Raw genomic sequence first — 23,547 nt, forward strand, 5'->3', positions numbered from 1 at the left:
GGTGTATTTTTTTAGCTGATTTATTACAAATAGGTAGTTCTAATGTTTAATAATTGATTTCTAAAATAAAATACTGGGGTAAATTTAAAATCTACAAGCAGTGTTGCGAGAAACATAGGCATTTTTATAAAAAAAAAAACATGGTATATTAGTAAAAACATTTTATTTTCTTTGATTATTTGATTTGAAACTCATTGGTCAGAAAAATTCTTAATGTTTTATATAGTTCTAGTTGTGTTGTGAGAAAAAAAAATTAATTTTTAATTATAGATTCTGTAATTCCCAGTTTTCATGTCATTTTATAGGTTATATCCTCTGGAAATTTGAATAAATTATCAGATCGTTGTGAATTTTAATCTTTGCAACAGATTACTCCTCTCTTATTTTGAAGCTCCTCTTTCATTTGTTTACTTCTTTTATTTGCTAACCTAAGCAGATCCCACATGCCCATCCACCACCACTTTCGACTACCACCCCTCTCCCCCCCCCCCACCCCAACTATAACCACAAAAAGATAAACTGCAACACTTTGGTCGATCATCCACTATAGAGTGTCAAATGCATGCATTCAAGCACCACCCACACTGCCGCTACCATCGCCCCAATGAGTAGACGGATTCAAACTCCTCCATCCCACTCCATCCCACCCCTCCCCCTTTCTCCAAGCCCCCACCCACCCCAAGTTAAAAATTGCAATGCAAAAGATAGGACATAAAGTTAAGTTTTTAGACCCTCGCCTTCAACCACCTAACTATTTAAAAGTCCTTGATCCACCACTTTCCCCTCCCCAAAATAGAACCAATCAAAAGTCAATGATATACTCAGGTATGTTAATGCTACATAACAAATATTGAAGCCCTGATTTGAAATTTCATTTCATTTAAGGTCAGCATGTAAAATATCACACTTTATTATTAAATATTGGTTTTAAATTCTATATTTGTTTTACTGTGATGGTTGGATTCATTATTAATTATTAATTAATAATTATCTGATAATTATTTAATTTCCCTTAGTTATGCATAGCAACAGTTACTATGGTAACTAAAAATGAGATATTCTTTAGATTTTGCATATTTATCTCATACAAATTTAAATTTGTAGATTATTAGCAGGCATGCCTTATTTGCATTTTCAAATTACCGTTTCACAAGGTCATATTCGTAAGCACTTTCTTCTGTGATTATTTTTATTCATGAAAACCCCATATTTTATTTACAGCGGCCACCTCCCTTAACGGACGCACTTTGAAAAGCCTGTTTGTTCTTCCTATCTAATTAGTGCATTTGGTGCTTACCGTAAGCAGCTGCGGGCACCTTTTTATACTAAAAATGAGATTTTTTGTAAGCGGCCAATCGAAAAATGTGATACTTATTGCATGGACCTATGAATTAGAGGTGCATGTTTATTGTATTTCTTTATATATTAGCTTTATTTTGAAGAGGTTTTAAAAACATTACTGTGAAGAGATGAGAAAACTACACAGATTTTGACCGACCATTTTTCATATGATAAAAGTTTTTAAAATTTGTCTGAAAATGCTAAAAAATACTAAACCACCTGATTATAAATAATAATAGGCCTACAATTAGCTGGAAAATTGAGACGCTCGTTTCGTTAAGAATATCGTATATAGCCATAATAAGTGATTTTGGCCCTTTATCGGCAGAACCTCCCGTAAGGGGTCACCGCCCGTAAGCGGCCACTTTTCCAGGTCCCGAGGGTGGCCACTTACGGGAGGTTCAACTGTATTTAAAAAAACAATTATCCTTAGTTACGCATAGAAACAGGTTCTAAGATAACATAAATAATACATTTTGACATAACTTGACCCAACAAATGACCCTTTCACAAGGTCAGACATTTTCTGGGATTCAGTAGATAAGTAAATTTGGGAAGTTAGTAAAGCTATGTATTCAATTGTTTGTAGTCATGAAACCCCATATTAAAAATATTGTACTTAGTTACGTATAGAAACAGTTGCTACAATACACTATAGGTAAAACGTTGATGTCATTTTACCTCAATATGTAAATTTTTTTTTTTTTCAGGAAACTCCATATTTAAATATCATTTGTTACATAAACAGGTTTAAGATAACACTAAACGCTTTTTTACCTTCATTCAGATTCGTCAAGACTTTCTTTCTGAGATTATTAGGATTCAGTATTTAAAGTAAATTTGGCAAAAAGTAGAAATGTAAAACTATGTAGAAAAAATGTTTTGTATTTATGAAAAACCCCTTATTTTTTTTAAATGTTCGCATAGAAACAGTTACTATGGTAAAATGTTGACCTCAAAATGAATGAATTTACAAGGTCAAGTTTGTCATTAATGGAATGCAGTAGAAGTCAAATTGGGAAAAATTACAAATGCAATCAATTCTTTGTATTTATAAAAACGCAATTTTTTACGTTTTTTTTTAAATTACTTTCCTTAGTTACACATAGAAATGGTTGCTAAGGTAACACTATAGGTAAAATATAAAAATTGTTGAGAATTGTTATGAACTATCTTGTAAATTTTGATCAAACATTAATAGTTGTAGTAAAGTGGGGACCTGTCCTGTTTTGCATTCTGACCCCTTTTGACCTCAAATGACCTATTTACAAGGTCAGATTTTTTGGGAGGTCTTTGTATCTCTTTACACAAAATAGATTTAAAAATTTATAAAAACCATTGACTCAATTATTTCCAAGTTTAACATTATTTTCCATCAACTAAATATTTCAATGCAAAATACTGTTTTTCTGGCAATTAATTGAAATAAACCTGGCAACACATTCTCCTATTTTATCTAAACTATTCGTATGACTCTAGTAGCATTATGACAAGCCATATATACATTTTATTATTGAATTAGCCATATTTAAATTGTGTTTCATGTGTTTTGTTTGTTGATATTTTCCTGGCAACACAAAACCTATGTACGAAATTTACCCCAGTGTTTTTTTCGTGATTATTGTTGACAAACCTATTGACTATCAAATTAAAAAACCTCATTGATTTAAAAACACCACTTTGGAAGTTATAGGTACGTTTATGAGGTATACTTTTATAAAAAAAATATTTTTTAAAAACACCCCTTTTTAAAATAATGGTATCAACCAAACTCCATTTTGTAATTTATTTTTTTTCTACATTAAATGGAACTCAATACATGTTGTTTACACTGCTATAAACAAAAACTGTATACTGTAAGTATTTTTGGTTAAAATAGTATACAAGTTTGTACTTTTTCACTATAGAAAATCTGTGAAAAATGGCAAAAACATCAAAATTTGGATAATTGACCGTTGTCATGGCAACGGAGGCTAAAAATTAAAATGAATGTTGTAGATATGCTTTTTATTGAAATGTCTATTCATGGTAAAAATTTGAGAGAAATCCATTTTTTTACATCTGCCACCAAATCTTTGATTTTTACAGACAATGGCTCTTAATATCTGAGCCAAACATTCAGGAACATGTCCAACATCAGCACCATCCAATGAACATACCTTGATTGCATTTCTTGTTTTATTTGACGGTGAATCATAGGACTGTTTTTTTGCTTTTTATATTGTTTTTTAATTGAGTATATTAAACATAATTTCATGGTTGAAAAAATGTCTCAAAAGTCATATTATTGTAGTAGAAATTCACAAAATTTACAGCATTCATTTCGAAAAGAAGACCTCTCTACAGTTTGTTTGTTTGTTTTGTTTATTAATTCTTTTCCACACACATCAATATATATTTTACTTAAATATTCAGATTTAAAAAAAGTATGATGAGTGTGGAAGGTGACCAAATAAGTTGAAAACTTTAGGATATGGTCACCTTCGTTAATCAGTATTTAGTTTGGATACCCAGACAAGCACACGGGAGAAAAATTATCACTTAAACAATAATTACAGATAAATATACGAAAATGATAAAACAAATGAAGCGTTCAAGTTAGAAACCATTAATTGTAACAGGAGTCGATCAGATTACAGACCGACCGAGTTAAGTTGAACGCATCAAAAAATAATATTTAAAAACAAAATAAATAAATAAAATTAAGAAATATAGTAAAAAATTATAGAATATATTATGTAAATCCAAATATAAATAATTTACAATTCATTTTAAACTCTTTAAATCCAATACAAAAAATATAAAAAGAAGGAAAGAGGAGACTACTCACCATACACTGAGACCAAGAGGCTTTTATAATGATATTTAAATGATGAAAGAGAATGTTTATTTTTAGTCGCGTGGAAGCGACTCTATAGTTCACTATGTCGGTCGGTCGGTCTGTCGGTCTGTCGGTCCGGTATCACTATGCGTTTTATCGCTTTCTGACCTTATCTTGATATCAGTTTAATCTAGCTAGGTCAATTTTTCACAGTATATTCCCTATGGCCAGGAATCGATGTGGTTATGTTTTCACGGTGCGCAATAAAAAATTACGCGGTCTACTCACGATTTAACGAAATCACGTTTGTAATCATATCTTCACAACCATGAATCACAATTAAATAAAATTTGGTACTCGTAAATTTCAGGGCTTACATCATCATATGGCAATACAATTACGTGCGCATGCATGCGTACGCGCGCTTAACATTTTCAAAATTTATTTTCTATGAAATAAGACTACGTTTCAGGCAATTTTAAGCGTTTACAAAATTGCCATGAGTGCGCATATTTTTGCGCGCGCACTGTCAAACAAAGCCATAAAATGGCGGCGTGTGCATTTTTAACTCCCGAGTCGTAAACATAAATTTTCTAAAGTAAGGCCTAAGATTAGTTTGTAAAATAATTGTCTAATTAAAGGAATAATAGTCAATACAAATAAAGTTTCTAGTTGTGAACACAAGCTCAGCTTGCCTACTCGTTTTCTTTGAATGTATAGGCGACTCCTCCATTTCGCCATTTCCCCGCTACAAATCGAAGTTTAAAGGCCCATTTACACTAGGGCGATAACGATCGACGATAAAAAGATAAATATGCATTTTCCATACCTAAAACAAAAGATTTTAAAAAGTTTTCATCCTAGAACTATGGGATTATCATCTATGCTGTCTTTGATGAAAATAATATTTCCACACGTCCAATCAAATGACGTCATGATTAGTAAGAGCAATAATATCGTTACAATACAACGATTTTATTGTTTTATTGATCATGACGTCATTTGATTGGACGTGTGGAAATATTATTTTCATCAAAGGCAGCATAGATGATAATCCTATAGTTCTAAGATGAAAAGCTAGAAATGTTGGAATTAAAAGAGTTTAATGGGAGATCAGGGGGACGATAAATTACACTCAGTACTATATTTTGAGGTTTAGCATTTAATTCAACAAAAATAGATTCAGAGTTAGAGGAAATAATAGAACTGAGATCATTACGTAACGTGTGTTGAAACCTCTGGTCCAAGTATATGGTTACACCGCCCCCATGTCTTTTACTTCTTGAAGATTGCAGTAAACCTATATCTAGAAATATTATAAAAAGAAAAGTTGGTTTTGGTTTAGTTAAAAATAGTTTCTGTGAAACATAATGCTTTAAAAGTATGATTTATAGCACTTAAGAAATTATTAACGTCATTAAAATGTTTAACTAAACTACGTACATTCATATGAAATAAGCTAGTCATCTGACTAACTGTTTTTTAATTGGTATATTAAACATAATTTCATGGTTGAAAAAATGTCTCAAAAGTCATATTATTGTAGTAGAAATTCACAAAATTGACAGCATTCATTTCGAAAAGAAGCCCTCTCTACAGTTTGCAAAAGTACTCTCGAAAAGAAGCCCATCTCGAAAAGAAGCCCATCTCGAAAAGAAGCCCATCACGAAAACAAGCCCACCCAAGAGCACTAAAAAAAGAAGAAGCCCATGGGCTGCTTTTTGAGGTTTTACGGTATAGGCCTACATGTTGTAAAACCTTTTTAAATGTTATATACCTTTTTAAATGTTATATACCTTTTTAAATGTTATATACCTTTTTAAATGTTATATACCTTTTTAAATGTTATATACCTTTTTAAATGTTATATACCGTACCTTTTAAAACGTTATATACCTTTTCAAATATTATATACCTTTTTAAATGTTATATACCTTTTTAAATGTTATATACCTTTTTAAATGTTATATACCGTACCTTTTAAAACGTTATATACCTTTTTAAATGTTATATACCGTACCTTTTAAAACGTTATATACCTTTTTAAATGTTATATACCTTTTTAAATGTTATATACCTTTTTAAATGTTATATACCTTTTTAAACGTTATATACCTTTTAAAACGTTATATACCTTTTTAAATGTTATATACCTTTTTAAATGTTATATACCGTACCTTTTAAAACGTTATATACCTTTTCAAATATTATATACCTTTTAAACTAATTCATTGCATATTACTGTGTTATGCTCACTAGGGCTGGCATGAATTTATTTATTTATTTCTACTTTTAATACTTTTATTTATATCATCCTTATATTGAATAAAGACACTGTCAAACTGTATGAAGTATAACTGATAATAAAGTTTGGTTCTAGCTAGGACGCAACGCAAGGCTGTAAGCTGAGATGACCAATGACAAGCGACAGTTCTTGTGTTGTGCTTACGTCTTTACGATTGCGTCCTAGTGGGAACCATGCTTAAATGATGGTAGTGTTGAATCTAACCCAAGTAACGTACTGTACATCATTAATACAACATCACAAATAATTGTTACTAGTTTTAAACCATTTAATACCATCTTGATAACTAACTTGGAAAAAGTCATTATTTGATATTAAAAAATAGGGATGTGATTTCTATGAATGGCTGTCAAATTTTGTGGAAAAGGGCTTCATTAATTTTGTATAGATTGTATAAACAGAAGTGAGTATACAAACTTTGAATGCAAAATGATTTTCCTGTGTCTAGATTTAATCTGAAAGTATTGGAACAAAAAAAAATAATAACAATTACTGTATGACTTTGTACTGAACGTTTTATTTATTTTGAACTTATTTTATATTTATAATTTAAAAGAAACCCCATTTTCTGGGTTAAATAGAGAAGTGATTAAGACTAAAAAATACAAAACTGGTTGGTAGGATGAACCTCAAAACTTTAATAAAAAGTATTAACAGAAGAAAGACGAATTCAATATAATAATAAAGTTGGAGGATTAATAAATATATGTTTATTTCTAATATGTAGTATTAGAAATAAACGAATTATCAATTATGCACATATCATAATGGCTTTGAAGAAGCAATGGTTGTTGTACAGGAAGTTCAAAATACTCAAGTGGAACAGCATTGCCAGGTCAGCCAATAAACAACTCACAACAGTTACCGGAAAGATCAAATCAAAATTTAAGTCGAAGCTTGTTAATTTTTTATGGAAATATATGTCAACATCATTATCAAAGCCATTATGTTATATGCATAATTGATAACAATGCACTTTATTATTTTGTTGTCACAACTTCAAATCGATATATTGAATTCAGGCTGTTCGTCTTTTTCAGGGTCTTTCACACCTGAAAATAAATAAACCAGAGTAGGTGTGAAAGAGGCTTTAGATAATATGAGCTTTTTTAGGGAAATCTCCCAGATTTGTGTACTATTAGTTTAAATTGTAAATATCTTTTCAATTATTATTTTCTTAGTTTTTATGAACTTTCTTGTATATATTCCCACCCCTTTAACAGCAGGCTGATTGCTTCCTGGACCCTCCGATCCTTACGGTTGACGTTTATAAGAAAAATGATAACTGTTTACTTCTTTTTTTTTTTTCATTTCTGACTTGTTGCTTAATGTTGATTAGTTTTTTGATGTTTTTTATAATTGTTTGTACTCTACTCTTTTTTTTTTCCATTTTTCTCCTCAACGCCATTAACTTACAACATGGCAAAGCTAAGTTTGGGGGTTGTATTGCGTTAAGGATTATCTTAACTGTGATTGAATGAATATTGGTCCCCTTTATGAATCGTTTGACGGTGGATGATCTTAATTTTGGATGAATCTTTGGTCCTCTTTATGTTTTGTATGGTGTTGGGTCTTAACTTTGATTGGATGAATCTTTGATCACTTCCTTTCAATCTTTTATAGACTTATAGTGACGTTCAACCTGTGTACTTTCTCTGAACAATGATTTTTTTTTTCTGCTGTTAATATTTAACTATGCGATTTTGCTTAATACACACTTTTAAGTGTTACGCATTGTATAACATCATAATATAATACATAAAAATTGTATTTCTTCTGTTTTGTCTTACTATCGGATGTTCGTTTTATTTGGACCTCATTTTAAGCATTGCTTACAGTGCGGTGGGGTTTTCCCATTACGTAATCCTAATGTTTTATCAGCAACGTTATAGCACTAGGGTGTTCTTTTTTTTGTTTTTGGTAGAAATATGTTTTATGAATTTCTTACAAGATTAAACTAGCGTTGGTAAATGATGAACTGGATCTAGTTTAGGTGCGATAATGATGTCAGTTTAGGGTGACCCTTACCAAAGCTGAATGCCTTTGCTTACTAGCATTCGAATGCTACTCCTGGAATGCTATTATTGGCATTCGAAGGGCTATACTTAGCATTCGAATACTAGTGGTATATAAGTATTCAATGATTGAATTTAGCCTTCGAATGCTTCTTAGCATTCGCTAAGCCTTCGCTAAGCCTTCCAGGGAGCCGAATTATTTAAATGAGCTTAAGCATGCGAATGATAGCACTAGCATTCGAATGCTAGTGGGTGAATGCTACACTAGCATTCGAATGCTAGTGGGTGAATGCTACACTAGCATTCGAATGCTAGTGGGTGAATGCTACACTAGCATTCGAATACTAGTGGGTGAATGCTACACTAGCATTCGAATGCTAGTGGGTGAATGCTACACTAATACTATGCAAACTAGTGAGAAAATTAAATGTTAGCAGGGAAATGCTACATAGCATTACGCTACAGTATTGTAATAGGAATTCATGATTGCAACAAAACAAGTTAAAACTCTCATCAGACTACTGTACAGTATGTTATGATGTTAAACTAGGACCTAAAATAATAGGCAATTCAACACAATATTCGGGAAAAAAGTACAACCCCTTTTTACTTTAATTGTTTTGATATATTAATAAGATGCTTCATTTATCATCTAATGGGGTAAGGACGTTACCTCGCTGAGGTCTTATGTCCCACATACCCTACCGTGTTTAATTAATTGTTTAGTACATCTATTCAAACTTTTATTTATTTTTTATTTGTTGTTCAAGCAACTCGCTTCTACTTTGGCATTATTCTCCGAGAATCAGTCTGAAAGATAACAAAAATCAAGACAATTATTTGCAAAGGAGACTTGTTTCTTTATGTACAGTCAGTATATAGCAGATAAAACTGAATTATGCACTATTAGTCTAGTCTGTAGGAGGACTATTAATTTATTTAATATTTACCCTTTGAAATAAATACTTGTTGTGTTACTGTTTGTATTCATTTCAAATGTTGGAATTAGGAAATAATCTGCCATGGCATAAAAAATGCCTCCACCATCCCATGGTCTTACATGGGTCTTATAATAAAATAAATGATGCCAGAGTGAAAACTGCTTTTATTTAAAAGTGCTTTTATATAGTTTAGTTAGCCCTCCTCTTTGATCAGTGATACAATGTGGTAGCTAGATTATAATATAACTAGCCGATGTACGTATTAATGAGGAACAGTGATCGAGGGCTTAACACTAACAGTCACAAAACAACAATTATTTTTGTTTTACGTTTGAAAGTCTCCATCTTAAACCCATTTTATAAATCCCAAATTTATCCAAAGATTATTTTATTTTTGTTTAAATTTGTGTTTGTTTTATATAAGCTTAGATATTAAATTTTAAAATGTCTTAAATATAAATGTATAAGGATAGGCCTACTATTACCGATCGACTAACTAGAGTTCAAATAATGCATCGCTTGTGATTGGTCAAATACTTTATTTTTATTTATATTCTTTTACTTTACTTGGCTTTCTGTGAATATGTCATGTATATGGTTTTACTCTGCTCTTATGTTATTATTGCGATTAAATATTCTTCCCTATATTGAAATAAATGAAAAAACGCCTGTTCTATCAAAACCTCAACCAATGCTCATGGCTGTTAGTAGGACTCCAAACCTTCAGTATAACGTATTAACAGAAAACAAAACATGTTTAATTCAAAAGGATAATGATTAATAATGTAAGTTGTGATGCAGGAAGATAATATAACACGTGCATTTCTAATATTGTGTGATAAATCGGGAAGTTTTGCAAAATATCTTTTTACAAATACTATTGGTGGCGCACTGTCACATTGCATTGATACTGTTTGACTGGCAATCGTGTAAATTTGCATATAAGGTGAAGCATATAATGAATTGGTTTCGGCAGATGATTAGTTGTTGTCGTTTCTTTCTTTAAGATGTGATTTTTTGCCAATACTTTAATTAAGGTGATATATTGTATACGTTCTAATAATATGAAAGTTGTAACAATGTATTTATTACAACGAATGAAAGTTGTTATTGTTGTTGTTGTTTATTGTTCATTATTTTGTAACAGTACCGTTCGATCATGGAGGTATATCTCAATGTTTCGATAATTTCTCTTATTCTGCTTTATGACTACAAACGTAATAAGTTGTGATTATCAATGCATTTTTACTCTTTTTAATACAGCTTTGCCCTATTGTCCTTGTTGAAGGTAATACATGAATTTGGTGTTATGGATCCAGGTATTAAAGTCCCATTCCCTACGTTTTTTTATCTAATCTAACTACATTTAATGTAAAAATAAATACTATATGGTCATATTGAGATAACAATTTTTGTCTTTAAACGGTTAAAAATGTGAAAAATAACTCAATTCTAATAATTTAAATCCCAACATGCATTGCTCAGGATTGATATTTTCTTCTTTTTTTCTGTATCTCACCCACTTTTCGATCGATTGTTAAGCCAAAACAAATGGAAAACTCCTAACCTTTCAGCGAAAATATCGGGTTTTCCCCAATTTGTATCAACAGGTTGTGGCAAAAACAGAAAGACAAAAATTCAGCAACTATATACAACATCAGGCTAGGACTATAGCTAGCGTACGATGTTCGTACGTTACCGATGTTTACCAGCTAGGCCTACAAAACTAAGCCTAGCTAGACTAGGCCTAAAGACCATCCACGAGAGGACATTCACCGTGAACTAGGTAGCGCATTATTGTATCTCTCTTTTATCATAACCAAATTGTAGAGAATGGGTTTTTATGTTTGAACTTAGTTATAATGTTATTCTTTATATCACTATAGTATAATCAATAGTTACTGACCATGTTATAGTAAACAGGGGCGGTCGCAGGACTATTTTAAGGGGGTTGCCCAAGAGTCCTCAGAGGGCCGTAGATACTGACGGTATTTGCAGCAGGGAATTTTTGTTAAATGACACACCTAGATGGCCAGAAATGGTAGTCTCGCACGTAAAATTCACAATAAATAGAAACGACACTCTATATCGGGCTACAGTAGCAAACAGGTCGTATCAGGCCTGTTTTTGCCGCTGGTAAAACACATGCGATAAATAATAGGAAAACATTTTTTTGCATTCAATGCGAAGGTCAGAGGAGGTCTCCGACGAAGGTTCTTCCGGTAATGTAATAAATTCTATGAATTAAAATCAATTAATACAAATTAATTATTATTAATTAATAACTAAAACAATTTAGAAAAGAATGTGAAGCTGCTGCTATATTGAGCAAAACGTTGAAATTGTATTATTTTGAAATAAATGTTTACTAAGTCATTACAATTTCCAAAATTAATTTTCATTTATCCACTATAAACTGTACAACCACACTCGAGAAAAGAAAATATGATCGAAATTTGCAGAAAGAAGCAATTAAACACTGTTTTTTCAAAGTTCGAACGTCCATAATTATTACGTAGGGAAATGAAGATAAATAATTATGGTACTATGGAAATACTGATGGGGAATGGGGGAAAATACCATGATTATGGAGAAATCAACTACCCATATGACGGAATTTACCTCGAACACAGTGTATAGTGGCCTTTCGTACCTTCTCATGGACACAAGCAATCCAAGCAGTCAACAAACAACAAAAACGCTGACCGCCGCACAGTGGGCCAGAATTGGTTCAAAGTGTGCCAAAAGTCTATACGCATGAATAAATACTGATTACGTTAATTTTTAAAGGATCTAAGGGGTTTTCAGACCCGTAGAATTTAATGGAAGTATTTTTAAATAGGTATGACGTAATACAAATGGTGTTTTCTGATTGGTTGAGACGAATGTCCTTGTAATTCTTAAGTCGATCAATATTACATTCACTATTGGAAGTGTAAGGGTTTCTATTACCCAGAGAATCGTGGAATAAACATTTCCCTCTTCCTTGCTACACCCAATAAATCCAACTGGAACATTTTCTTAATATATTAGACGTCATAAAATACTAACTTTGATACGATGGCTTTAATTCTCATTGCAATATCATGTGTGATTAATTTGCATCCATGATTGAAACGTACTTAAATTATTTAAGATCCACTTAAAGTTCAATGAAACCATCTTTTTAATGTACAGTATTATGTCATTACAAATACTGTTTTCTGATTGTGTGAATAATATTTTAATATTGAAAATATGTTTTTATTGCATGTTACAAGTTAGGGTTTAAATGACTGAAATACATTACTTATGTTGTCCTGAACCCTATTTAGGTTCATTTACTTTCAGTCATATTTCTTCTTTAAATCGATCGTGTTTTTTTTTCTTCATATCGGCAACGATAGCTTTTTCACTATCAGACAAAATACACAACTTTTTTATTCTGTACCCAATATGAATTAGCATTTCGAAGCACCTACTCCATTTGTGTAGTGGAGAGAGTCCTATAGCTGTAGGCTTCTTCACTTAACTTAACTTAACTTAACATACATCGCAGGCTAGTTCAATGTAGGTAATTAAACCAGCCGAATAAACAGCTTCAAAAGTTGTATTTTGATATGGAGTCCATGTTACGTGTACCTACACTTATGAATACTTATTCTCACACTGGTAATATTCCCTTTTCCAATACAGACGCGCCATGGAAAGGTTTTCTCTTCGTCAAGTTCGTGCGATTGCGGTACATTAATGTGTCAATGAATGCATTTATTTTAAAACGGCACGTATACGGACATTTAAATCGCTTCCTATATGCAATGTCGCAAATTGTCGCAGCCAAATTTGGTATTAACGTAAAGCTCAAGCTTTGCTCGAAATATTAATGTCAAAATTAGCGCGCGAATCGACGCGAATCCAAACTATTTTAGTAGTTTTACTTAAAATATACGATTTTTTGGTATTTTTTTGCTATATTTGGTGCCTTTTAACCCCAAAATAAAGCAATAATGGAAATTTTAATTTTACTGCCTAATATGATTAATAACAGACAACAATTCTATGCAGTATCAAATCCATTGCTTTTTTCTAGAAAAAATAACAGCGAATTTATCAAAACTGTTGTTTTTGCTCATTTTAAGTGAAATGTCATGGTTTATTCAAGTTTCCATGGTTACAAGACACTATTAAAAATTACAAAATATAAAATGATTAGTGGATTTGTATAATTTAAGATGTCTTCTCCTAATTCAATATTAAAAAGTTTGGATTGTCACATTTACCATTTTGGACTTTTGGCACACTTTGAATTGATTCTGGCCCGCTGTGCGCCGGTAAATTATGCACGGTATTGTTGACTGCTGGTTAATTTTGCGCTGCAGTCTGTCAATTTACATATGCCTATAGTTTTTTCCAATCTTGGACTTCTATAACGTTAATAGTTAATATATAATATGATGAAATGGGATCTAAATTTTAATTAGTGGCAGAAAAAAACATTTAGTATGAAATTTAGGGTGTTGCCCGGGCAACTGGGGCAACACCCCTGCGTCTGCCCCTGGTATATGATATCTTGTGATTGTTTGGATCAATGACATTATCAGAATATTGTAACACTGTGATAAATATTAATAATACAGGGGCGGACGCAGGGGGGTTGGCCCAGTTGCCCGGGCAACACCCTTAATTTCATGCTAGTCCAGTTTTGGAAGAGCCTATGTAAATTGACAGACTGCAGCGTAAAATTGACCAGCATTACAATACCGCGCACAATTTATCGCCGGCTGTATTTTGTTGTTGATATATTTCTGAATATGCTCAGAATGAATTTCTGACTGTTTGGATTGCTTGTGTGCATCATGAGAAGGTACGAAAGGCCACTACACACTGTGTTCGTGGAAAACCCTGTCATATGGGTCGTTGATTTGTCCATAATTATTGCATTTTGCCGGGGATTCCCCATCATTTAAGCATTTCCGTAGTACCCTATTTATCTTCTGGGCCAAATTTCCATATAATAGTAATTACAGACGCTCCAAACTTTGAAATAACAGTGTTTAACTGCTTCTTTTTGCAAATTTCAATCATATTTTTATTTCTGAAGCAACACTGTTGTACAGTTTATAGTGGATAAATGAAAATGAATTTTGGGTATTGTGGTTTTACTGACTTATTGATCAAAATAATACAATTGAACGTTTTGCTCAATATATTTATAGCAGTAGCTTCATATTTTTTGTCTAATTTTTTAAAATTATTAATTGATAATAATAATTAATTTGTATTTATTTTTTATAATTGCCAGAATTTATTAGCTTACCGGAAGTACCTTCGTCGGAGACTTCCTGTGACGTTAAAAATGTCACGTGTGTTTTACCGGCAGAAAAAATAGGCTGATACGATGGTGGTATTGTTGTTTGGTAGCCCGATATACAGTGTAATTTCCGGCTAATTATAGGTGCCATTTATTGTGAATTTTACGTGCGAGATTACCATTTCCGGCCATCTAGGGGTGTCTTTTAACAAAATTCGCTTCTCAAAAACTTGTTGTTTACGGTCCTGGACTTGTGAGCAACCCCCTTAAAATAGTTCTGCGATCGCCCCTGTAATATACCATGTTGTACTCTAGGGTTTTTATTTCTGCTGTGTGGGGAAAGAAATCAAATTCCAGTGAGCAAACACAACCTCGCCTTGTATATCATCTTGTTCTGTTGCATGGGATATCTGGTCTCACACACCAAACCTTAAATGGTCCAATCTGATCAAATCAATGTTGAAGGATTCCTGAACCACAATTTAAAAATATATACTGTATGTATTGATCACATAATTAAATGATACAATGCATCATATTCATTGTTATAAATTATTTTATTATTTATTTTTAAATAATTAACAATTAAACACTTACAGCCATATCAGTTCTATCAAACTATCAATTACATTGGCTGGCAATACTTATTTTGTTCCAGCCCAATATACCCTAAAAAGAAAATGAAGCTAATGGTAGCTTGACAGTCAAGATGTGTGTACGTTTAACTTTTACTTATGTCTGAAGTTGTTTATATAAATAAATGTGTATATAATTAGATTAAGTAAATTATATAATTCTCTTTTACTTAAAGAACTGCCTTGATATTTTTTCATATTCATTGAATCAGTTTAAGAAGTTTTAAGTTTATCATAATGTTCAAATGCTAGGTGTACCTTATTATTTAGGCATTTGTTCTTGTATTTGTATCCGTTTTGTTTTGTATGTTAACCCTCCTGTTATTGGCAAATTTTTTGTTGCTGTTGGTTGGGTTTTGAAATAAAGTAAATAAATAAATATAATAAATAATATAAAATATATAAAAACCAAATATGTGAATTAGATAATTAGATATTCAAGAAACTAAAGTGATAATAATATTTATTAATCCCTACCACAAATAATTGCTGATACATAATAAAATAAATATTAATGCTTATACATCAATTCATTTCCTGTTACAATTGGTCAAAATATATATTCCGAGTTTAATTTTCAGACCAATATCTTTGTTGACAGACCAAAGGGTTACAGAGATACTGTAGGGCAATTTGGGTGCCATTTTTAAATGTGGCTGTGAAAATGTGTTACATTTTTGTTATTTGTGTAAAATCAAGTTAAGTTTCACTTTGGGCAAGAGTTTTGCCTAAGGATACAAGTAATTCGGCGAGAGTTGGATTCAAACTCACAATCTCACATCCTGACATTAATGGATCAGACATGTCTAAAATACAAGAAATATTAATATTTTCTAGACCTGGAAAGTTTAATTTCTGAAATAGAAAAGTGGACAAAAACTAGATTTTTGTGTACATTCCTAAGTTTTGATTTGATTTTGTTTTTTTTGCTCTTGATTTTAGTTCTTTTATTTATTTTTATCTTGAAGATGTGTGGTTGACACCAGCTCCATACTATGGGGGCCTACTTACAGACTCTTGTCTCAGAGCCAAAGTTGACATCTTCCCTGTTCATCTGTATTCAAAAGTGAGTTAAAATTGATAGTGGGGATCAAGATTTATTGTATTCTCTTTCATTCAGATTAAATCATGTTTTCGAAATACTGAATAAATTTAAATGATATCACCTTTATTACAGATAGAAGAAAATGAAACTCAACAGTATGAACTAACACCTGAAAAACTTGAGAAATGTTTAAAAGATGCCAGGTCAAAGGTCAGTTGGTTTACATTATATCCACCAATAGAAAGTAGTCATCCAATCAGTAAATCAATCAGTGCCTACATTTCGGCTCCCTTGACCCTGACCACTCTCTTGGCTCCGGCCGCTCTCTTGACCCAGGCCACTATCTTGGCTTTGCCCACTAGCTCTCTTACGCCCGTATTCTTAAACCGGACTTTAGTTGTAGTTCGAAGTTCGACTTGAAAAACTCATAGTTCGAGCTATTACTGTACTTCAAATTCGATTAAAAAACGAAGTAGTCGAAGTTTGCAGTTCGACTTAATGAAGTCGAGCTTTTAGTCGAGTTGCACACGTCTGGGTAACAAAGGCTATACATTGGCCAATGACAAGAGAGTATTTGAGGAGCAGACGATATTTTGCGCACTGATATCACTTTCCATTTTCTTACAACACTTTTTACGCATCAGGACTATATACATGAAAAATAATTTTAATCGTTAATTATTAGAACAAGATCAGTATTAATTTAACAGTGAAGTACTTTTGATTAACAACAAACAAAATCTTCGAAATATTATATTTAGGAACCATGGCGGTACGGTAACTTTCATATTTTTTAGGCCTCCAACAAAGTATGATTGCGACGAACCACGACTTGCGCTAAGAAAATAATGTAATTTGTATACAGCGGTTGTAAATAAAGATGATTTTCATTATTATAACATATACCAATGTATATTTAATTAAGCTAATATAAAAATAGATATTTCATTCTTCAACTCAACAACTCAATGACTGTTACGTTTTTCATAAACATCGTTTAAAAACCATTTAGTCAACCATTTAGCCTGCCCCCTCCAGGACTAAAAAAATCGATCAAAATCCGTTTTGATTTAGTCGAGGTTGGCCTGAATTAGTCGGCGATTTAGTTGAAGTTCGGTTTATGAATTAAAATGACGTCATTTTTAAAGTTTTAGCTCGAACTACGACTAAAGTCCGGTTTAAGAATACGGGCGTTAGCCCCGGCCACTCTCTTTACCAGGGCCAGGCCACTTTTTGGACCCGGGCCAATCTTTATTCTGGCCCCTCTCTTGGCTTTGGTCACTGTATTATAGATATAAGATTTTATTTTAACTTTTTTTCTGTAAATACTCTCTAATATTGCCTAAAACCATCCTCACTTCTCTTTTCAGGATTTGAATGTACGTGGTCTTTTCCTCATGAATCCTCAAAATCCTCTTGGTATCATTTATTCAAAAGAAGTTATCAGTGCTTGTCTTAAGTTCTGTAATAAGTATGTTATACTAATAATGAAACTTTTTGGGTGTGAGTTTAGTATAAAATAGCTAATGTGTCTCTTGTGACCGTAGCCCAGAATGGTCCTTATTTGACCAATACCAATTTTGCTTCAAACACTTTCACAGATGTTGCACTTACTAAATCATGTAGCAATGTATTCTAATGATTGATTATTCTCAAACTACAAAAAAAAAATGTTTTCTCAGTTCCAATCCCTTCTTCACTGCAGGCTTATATATTTTCAAAGTATGTCTATGGGTAATTATATAGGGTACAAAATATTGAAGATCTTGTATCCACATACACTTTTTAAACAATAATATTAATAATAATGTATTCATTTATAATAAACATTTTTATTGGTCATTAGAGTTTTGCTAGGTGATGTGAAAGGGATATGTTAATTAATATTAATATTCTGGATCTATGTAGCACCTTTTGTGAGACCTCTAAGCACTGTGCATAAAAATTGAGAATTGATATGTTGATAAAGGTGCATCCAAATTATAGTCTTCTTACTTTTTGACAGGCATTCACTTCATATTATATTTGATGAGATTTACCTGACTGGTGGTTTTGTTGAAGATGTCCAAACCACCAGCATCCTTCAGTTCAAACCAGAAGATATACCAGACCCTGAAAGAACACATTTTATCTGGGGCTTTAGTAAGGTAAAGTAAAGTACTAAGTGCTATTTAGGTGTACAAGAAAGTAAAAAATTATCAGATAATTTGAGAATTCAACCACGTTTTTAACCACATACAAAATTCCATCCCTTGTAATATACTTTTTGTATCTAAGCGATGCAAGAAACATGAATTATTTGTTAGTTATATTTCGCAAACTTATTGAGTTTGCATTAGGTGTGATATAAGAATTTACCTGACTACATTTCACTAATACAAACAAGCCTTTTGTGTAGCCAAATGGTTTTGCATGTCGATCCATGGGGTTCGAATCCCATGAGCAACTTCTTTCATACTTTATAGTGAGACAGATTATTTAGAGGGTTAGGTTAAATTATATTTAAGGAGTCGGCTATCTTGTAATTCTTTCACATAAAAAATAATGAATAATTGATGATTTCTGCATCGCTTACCTACGAGAAAAAAATTTGCATCCCTGGAAAGAAAAGTTTAAATGACATAAAATCTTAATCCTTTTATTTAATTTCGATTATATGAGATCCCGCCCACACATGCACATCTATACGCTCATTATTTTCAATTATATCCATCTTAATTGTTACATAGGATTTTGCGATGTCAGGGATGCGTGTTGGTTTGTACTATGGTTTTTCAGATGTTGTCCGCAAGCAGATTTTAAGTCAATGTCGTTTTACCCAGATACCTGGATTTATCCAAATTATGCTGTCCAAGATGTTAAAAGATGAAGGTAAACCTCACTCGCTCTGGTGGTAGGATAAGGATTATTAACCGTACTGTAGGTCTGTGTACACATCTGGCTCATGTGCACTTTAAAGAACCTAGTACATCTTTCGGGGGTTACCCCGGTCACACACAGACAGTTATCATAACTCATCATGAGGGCCCCTTGATTGTGAGCATACGCTGTTCAGAGTCACCCTCTATAAATAAGGTTGAATAAAAAAAATTAACAAAATGATCTATAAAAATAATGGCATTGTTTTTTATCACATCACTACATCACATTCAGATTCTGTTTGTCATGCTACAACTTCAGGCCATTTTGTTTAATTTTGATGAATTATTGAAAGAATAGTTTTAAAATTATCACTGTTTTTGGTAAAATTATTTTTCAGATTGGGTAGACAATGTGTACTATCCAACCAATCAGAAGAGGTTGAAAGAAGGTTATGAAATTGTGACCCGGGAACTTAAATCTATAGGTGTCCCGTATTTAGAGGCGTGCAGTGGTCTTTATGTCTATTGTGATTTTAGGAAGGTACATACACTTTGATATTTTACAATTTTTGTACTCAATTTATACATGCATTTTCTCTTTCCCTGTTACCTTCACTCGCTCCATGGTTCTGGTGGTGAAACAAGTGTTTCGGATAAAGAATATAAACTGTAGGTCCCGTGCACACATCTAACCAGTATAAATAAATAATAACAAACACGCTCATTATGATTAAAATTCTTTGTCTTTACTAGTTCCTTAAGGAAAACACCATAGAAATGGAAGAGGATCTGTGGATGAAATTCATTGCAGCTGGTGTTTACATCTGCCCAAGTCAAGCTTTTTTTAGTGACGAATTTGGCTGGTTCCGTGTTATTTTTGCAGATGAAAAAGTTAAGCTTGAATTAAGTAAGTAAGCTTGACTCCTATTAGATTTAAAAAATAGGAGTTTGGACTGCTGACGTTAGAGTAATCTTGGTCTGGCTGAATTTCATTCTTTTGTGTTTTGTTAATTAAAATATCTCATGCCAAGTTGAGTGCACAACATGACATTATTTTCTCCCACAAACTTTAAGGGCATTAAGTAATGTCTTCCTTCTTTTAAACCCATACCACCTTCTGTCTACACTATCAAACTAGTTTGACAAAAAAAGTGTGATGTGCCCAAATATGGTAATGAAATTACATCATCATGTGCATATATGGGCACATCACATTATTTGTCACATAAAGTTTGACAGAGCTTTCTTACAAACTTTTAAACAAACACAATAAAGTTAAATTGAAACACTTTCCCAAGAACACTCTGAATAACAGATTATTGCATATTAATTTACATTATTTAAAATGATTATTATTAGTATTATGATTATTCATATGATTTATTTTCAGGTATGGAGCGTATAAAGAAAGTTTGTTCTGAACTTCAACGAGGCTAAACCTACACATCACATGATTATAAAACAACTCAAGAATCAAAATGTTTTAAGTGTAAAAAGTACTATCGATTGTATGATAATTTTAATATGGTCTTTTAAAATAGTTTTGCGTCAGAGAGTTAATTCGTCATTTGCTTGAGATATTTGCCATACTCTGTGGTAGTACTGAACCTATTGGGGAATACTTTAAAAAAGTAATTTTCAGCATGTGATGATTTCTAGAGTTAGAATATAGGCCAAGCAGGCAGAATGTACTGCTCCAACAGATATGATAATTTTATAGCTTCGGTACTGGCATGAATTTTAAATATAATATTTGGTTAATTGTACATAAATCAAATATGTGTAACATGAAAAAACATGAATTTCCCTTAAAATGGTTAAATATAAAATTTGGAAAAATTCTGCTATAAAAACCAGAGTTTTTTTAGTAGTTAGGTAGTTTCAGATAATGTAATAACATGCCTGGTGACTCCCTAGAAAGTGAAAAAAGATGGTGGGTATACGGTGGATATTTTTGTCTATAGCACAAATTACAAATCTGAAGTTGAATAAAAACACCAAAAACGTTAAAAAAAAGTAATATAGTTAGTAGTAAGTTAGTATTAGTAGTATATATAATATATTATATTATATTACCTATATTTAGTCATCTGATATAATTTTTCTCACACCGTTTATTTTTCATAGTATTTAAAAATGCCTCTCTATTAACAACATTTGTGCACAAAAGAATAGAGATTTTACTGTGTAATTTGAACTATCCCCCGACTGATAAGAAAGTGCTTATTTTCAACAAGATCGTGTAACAAAATAAAATCCCCAAAACTAGGAAACATGGGGAAACTATAGATCGATAATTATTGGAATATATGATCAATAGAAACTTTTTGTCCGCACCTAGTCTTTAAATCAATCAGTTTCTGTTTATAATTATAATATACATCTATATTAAAGAAATATTGTGCTAAACTTAAAAACTGCACAAAAAAACTTACAGCATTATAAATGAAAATTGGGTCAATATTTTAAGCTGAAATTCAACTCAGGAATTAAAGAATTAAAAAATCAACTCAGGAATTAAAGAATAAAATCAACTCAGGAATTGAAGGTGTAGAATACTACATGATTGTATATAATTATAATTAGTTACACAGAGGTAATTATTTACATTCCTGGCACCTTAGTGAGCCTCATCACACTCTTTCTTTACTCATTCATACGCCACTGGTTTTTAATCATTGGTCAGGAAAAGTTTGACACGGCGTAGGTAGGTTTCTCACATTTTGTACTACAGTAATTTAAACCCATTTTCATAAAAATTGGTAGCTTGGTAATTTATCAAAATAATTTATATTAACATTAAAGATGTATTGTTCCCCTGAAAAAATAATTCTTTTAAAAAAAATTGTTCTGAGTATGCCATTTTAATGTCACATTAAATAGTTATCCACTTTGACCAAAACATGAAAAAACTGTAATTTAAAGCAAAAAAATAGTATAATAAATATAAATAATTGGTTTTTGGTTGGCTTTGTTTACAATTTTTTTGGTCATTTTACAGAAGTGATTAACTTTATTAAAACTACAAAATAACCTAGTCAAACTCTGATTTAATTTATTCTTCATTTTTCATGTTTTTCGGGGACAATACATCTTTAATAATTTTGTACACTAAAATATACACTTTTTTTCAGATTCGCTATATTTTAATTTGCGATAATATAAACGTGTGACTATTGATAATCAAATAAACGTATTCTGTCAAATAAGTGCTGCCTCAATCTTGATTTATTTCACTAAGCACTTTATTTGAATAAGGTATCACAGTAGAATAAGTCAGCTGTATCAATCTTGTTTGGCTTACTTCACTCTGCATCAGTCGAATAAGTATCCTGTTGAATTGAGTGCTGCCTTAATCTTGATTTATTTCACTAAGCATTTTAGTTTAATAAGTATTCAGTTTAATAAGTATCACAGTCGAATAAGTGCTTCTTCAATCTTGCTTTATTTCCCTAAGTACTTCGGTTTAATAAGTATTGTAGTTGATTAAGTGCTGCCTTGATCTTGCACTTCAGTCAATAAGTAGGCCTGTAATTGTACTGTTAGTCGAATAAATGCTTCACCGATCTTGACTTACTTCACTATATGAATCACTCAAATAATTTTCTAATATATCGCAAAAGAAATGCTTCCTCAATCTTGACTTTATTTCACTAATATTGGTTGTAATTATACCATAGGATTGAATGTTATATTTATCTTGACTTATTGCGCCTCAATAGAACTACTACTACTACTACTTTAATCTTAATACTTTTAAGCACTTTATTATACTAGCATCTTTGTACTTAAAAAACAAAATAAAGAAATAAAATGTATAGAATTGAATTGTTTAATCTGCTAATTTCGAAGTAGGTCTAAGCATAGAGATATTATAATATCTCTATGGTCTAAGCATCGCTATAAAATAATATGCGCGCAATTCGTATAGATTGGAATTTAATTATTAAAATACCAAAGTAAAAACCTATTTATTGAAATACTGAATTCATACTTTAGTAACCCAACAAATTATCGAGCGCCAAAATTTATTGAAATGTGTATGAATAGAAAGCACGAAAACGTTTTATTTTAAATTGTTTGTTTCTTAATATTGCACGCAAAGATAGACTATTTAAAATATGTTTTACATCAATAAAAACTTAGAGGAAATATTTAAGATAATGGTGCCTATGAAGACAACTATGAAAACCATACGACAGAAAAAAAGTTAACCTGGGCCAAAATGTGTATACTGCCCTCATTCGACCAATGAATAAGTATACAAACTTATGTAGCTGCGGCTGTCAAAAG

General features: G+C 31.7%; 1 protein-coding gene across 1 annotated transcript in view; it reads left to right on the plus strand.

Annotated features, from left to right (window-relative positions):
- LOC140054276 (1-aminocyclopropane-1-carboxylate synthase-like protein 1) overlaps positions 1–20,737 on the plus strand; it is a 73,794-nt gene extending 53,057 nt beyond the window's left edge. Inside the window, exons 5-12 of the mRNA XM_072099209.1 lie at positions 16,317–16,414; positions 16,526–16,603; positions 17,764–17,864; positions 18,399–18,540; positions 19,123–19,264; positions 19,653–19,795; positions 20,008–20,161; positions 20,645–20,737. Of these exons, the coding sequence (XP_071955310.1) occupies positions 16,317–16,414; positions 16,526–16,603; positions 17,764–17,864; positions 18,399–18,540; positions 19,123–19,264; positions 19,653–19,795; positions 20,008–20,161; positions 20,645–20,691 (905 nt within the window). The 3' untranslated portion in view covers positions 20,692–20,737. The remainder of the gene's footprint in view (positions 1–16,316; positions 16,415–16,525; positions 16,604–17,763; positions 17,865–18,398; positions 18,541–19,122; positions 19,265–19,652; positions 19,796–20,007; positions 20,162–20,644) is intronic.
- Positions 20,738–23,547: the final 2,810 nt, after the last annotated feature.

The sequence above is a fragment of the Antedon mediterranea genome, chromosome 7 (genome assembly GCF_964355755.1).
Source record: "Antedon mediterranea chromosome 7, ecAntMedi1.1, whole genome shotgun sequence".
Lineage (NCBI taxonomy): Eukaryota > Metazoa > Echinodermata > Crinoidea > Comatulida > Antedonidae > Antedon > Antedon mediterranea.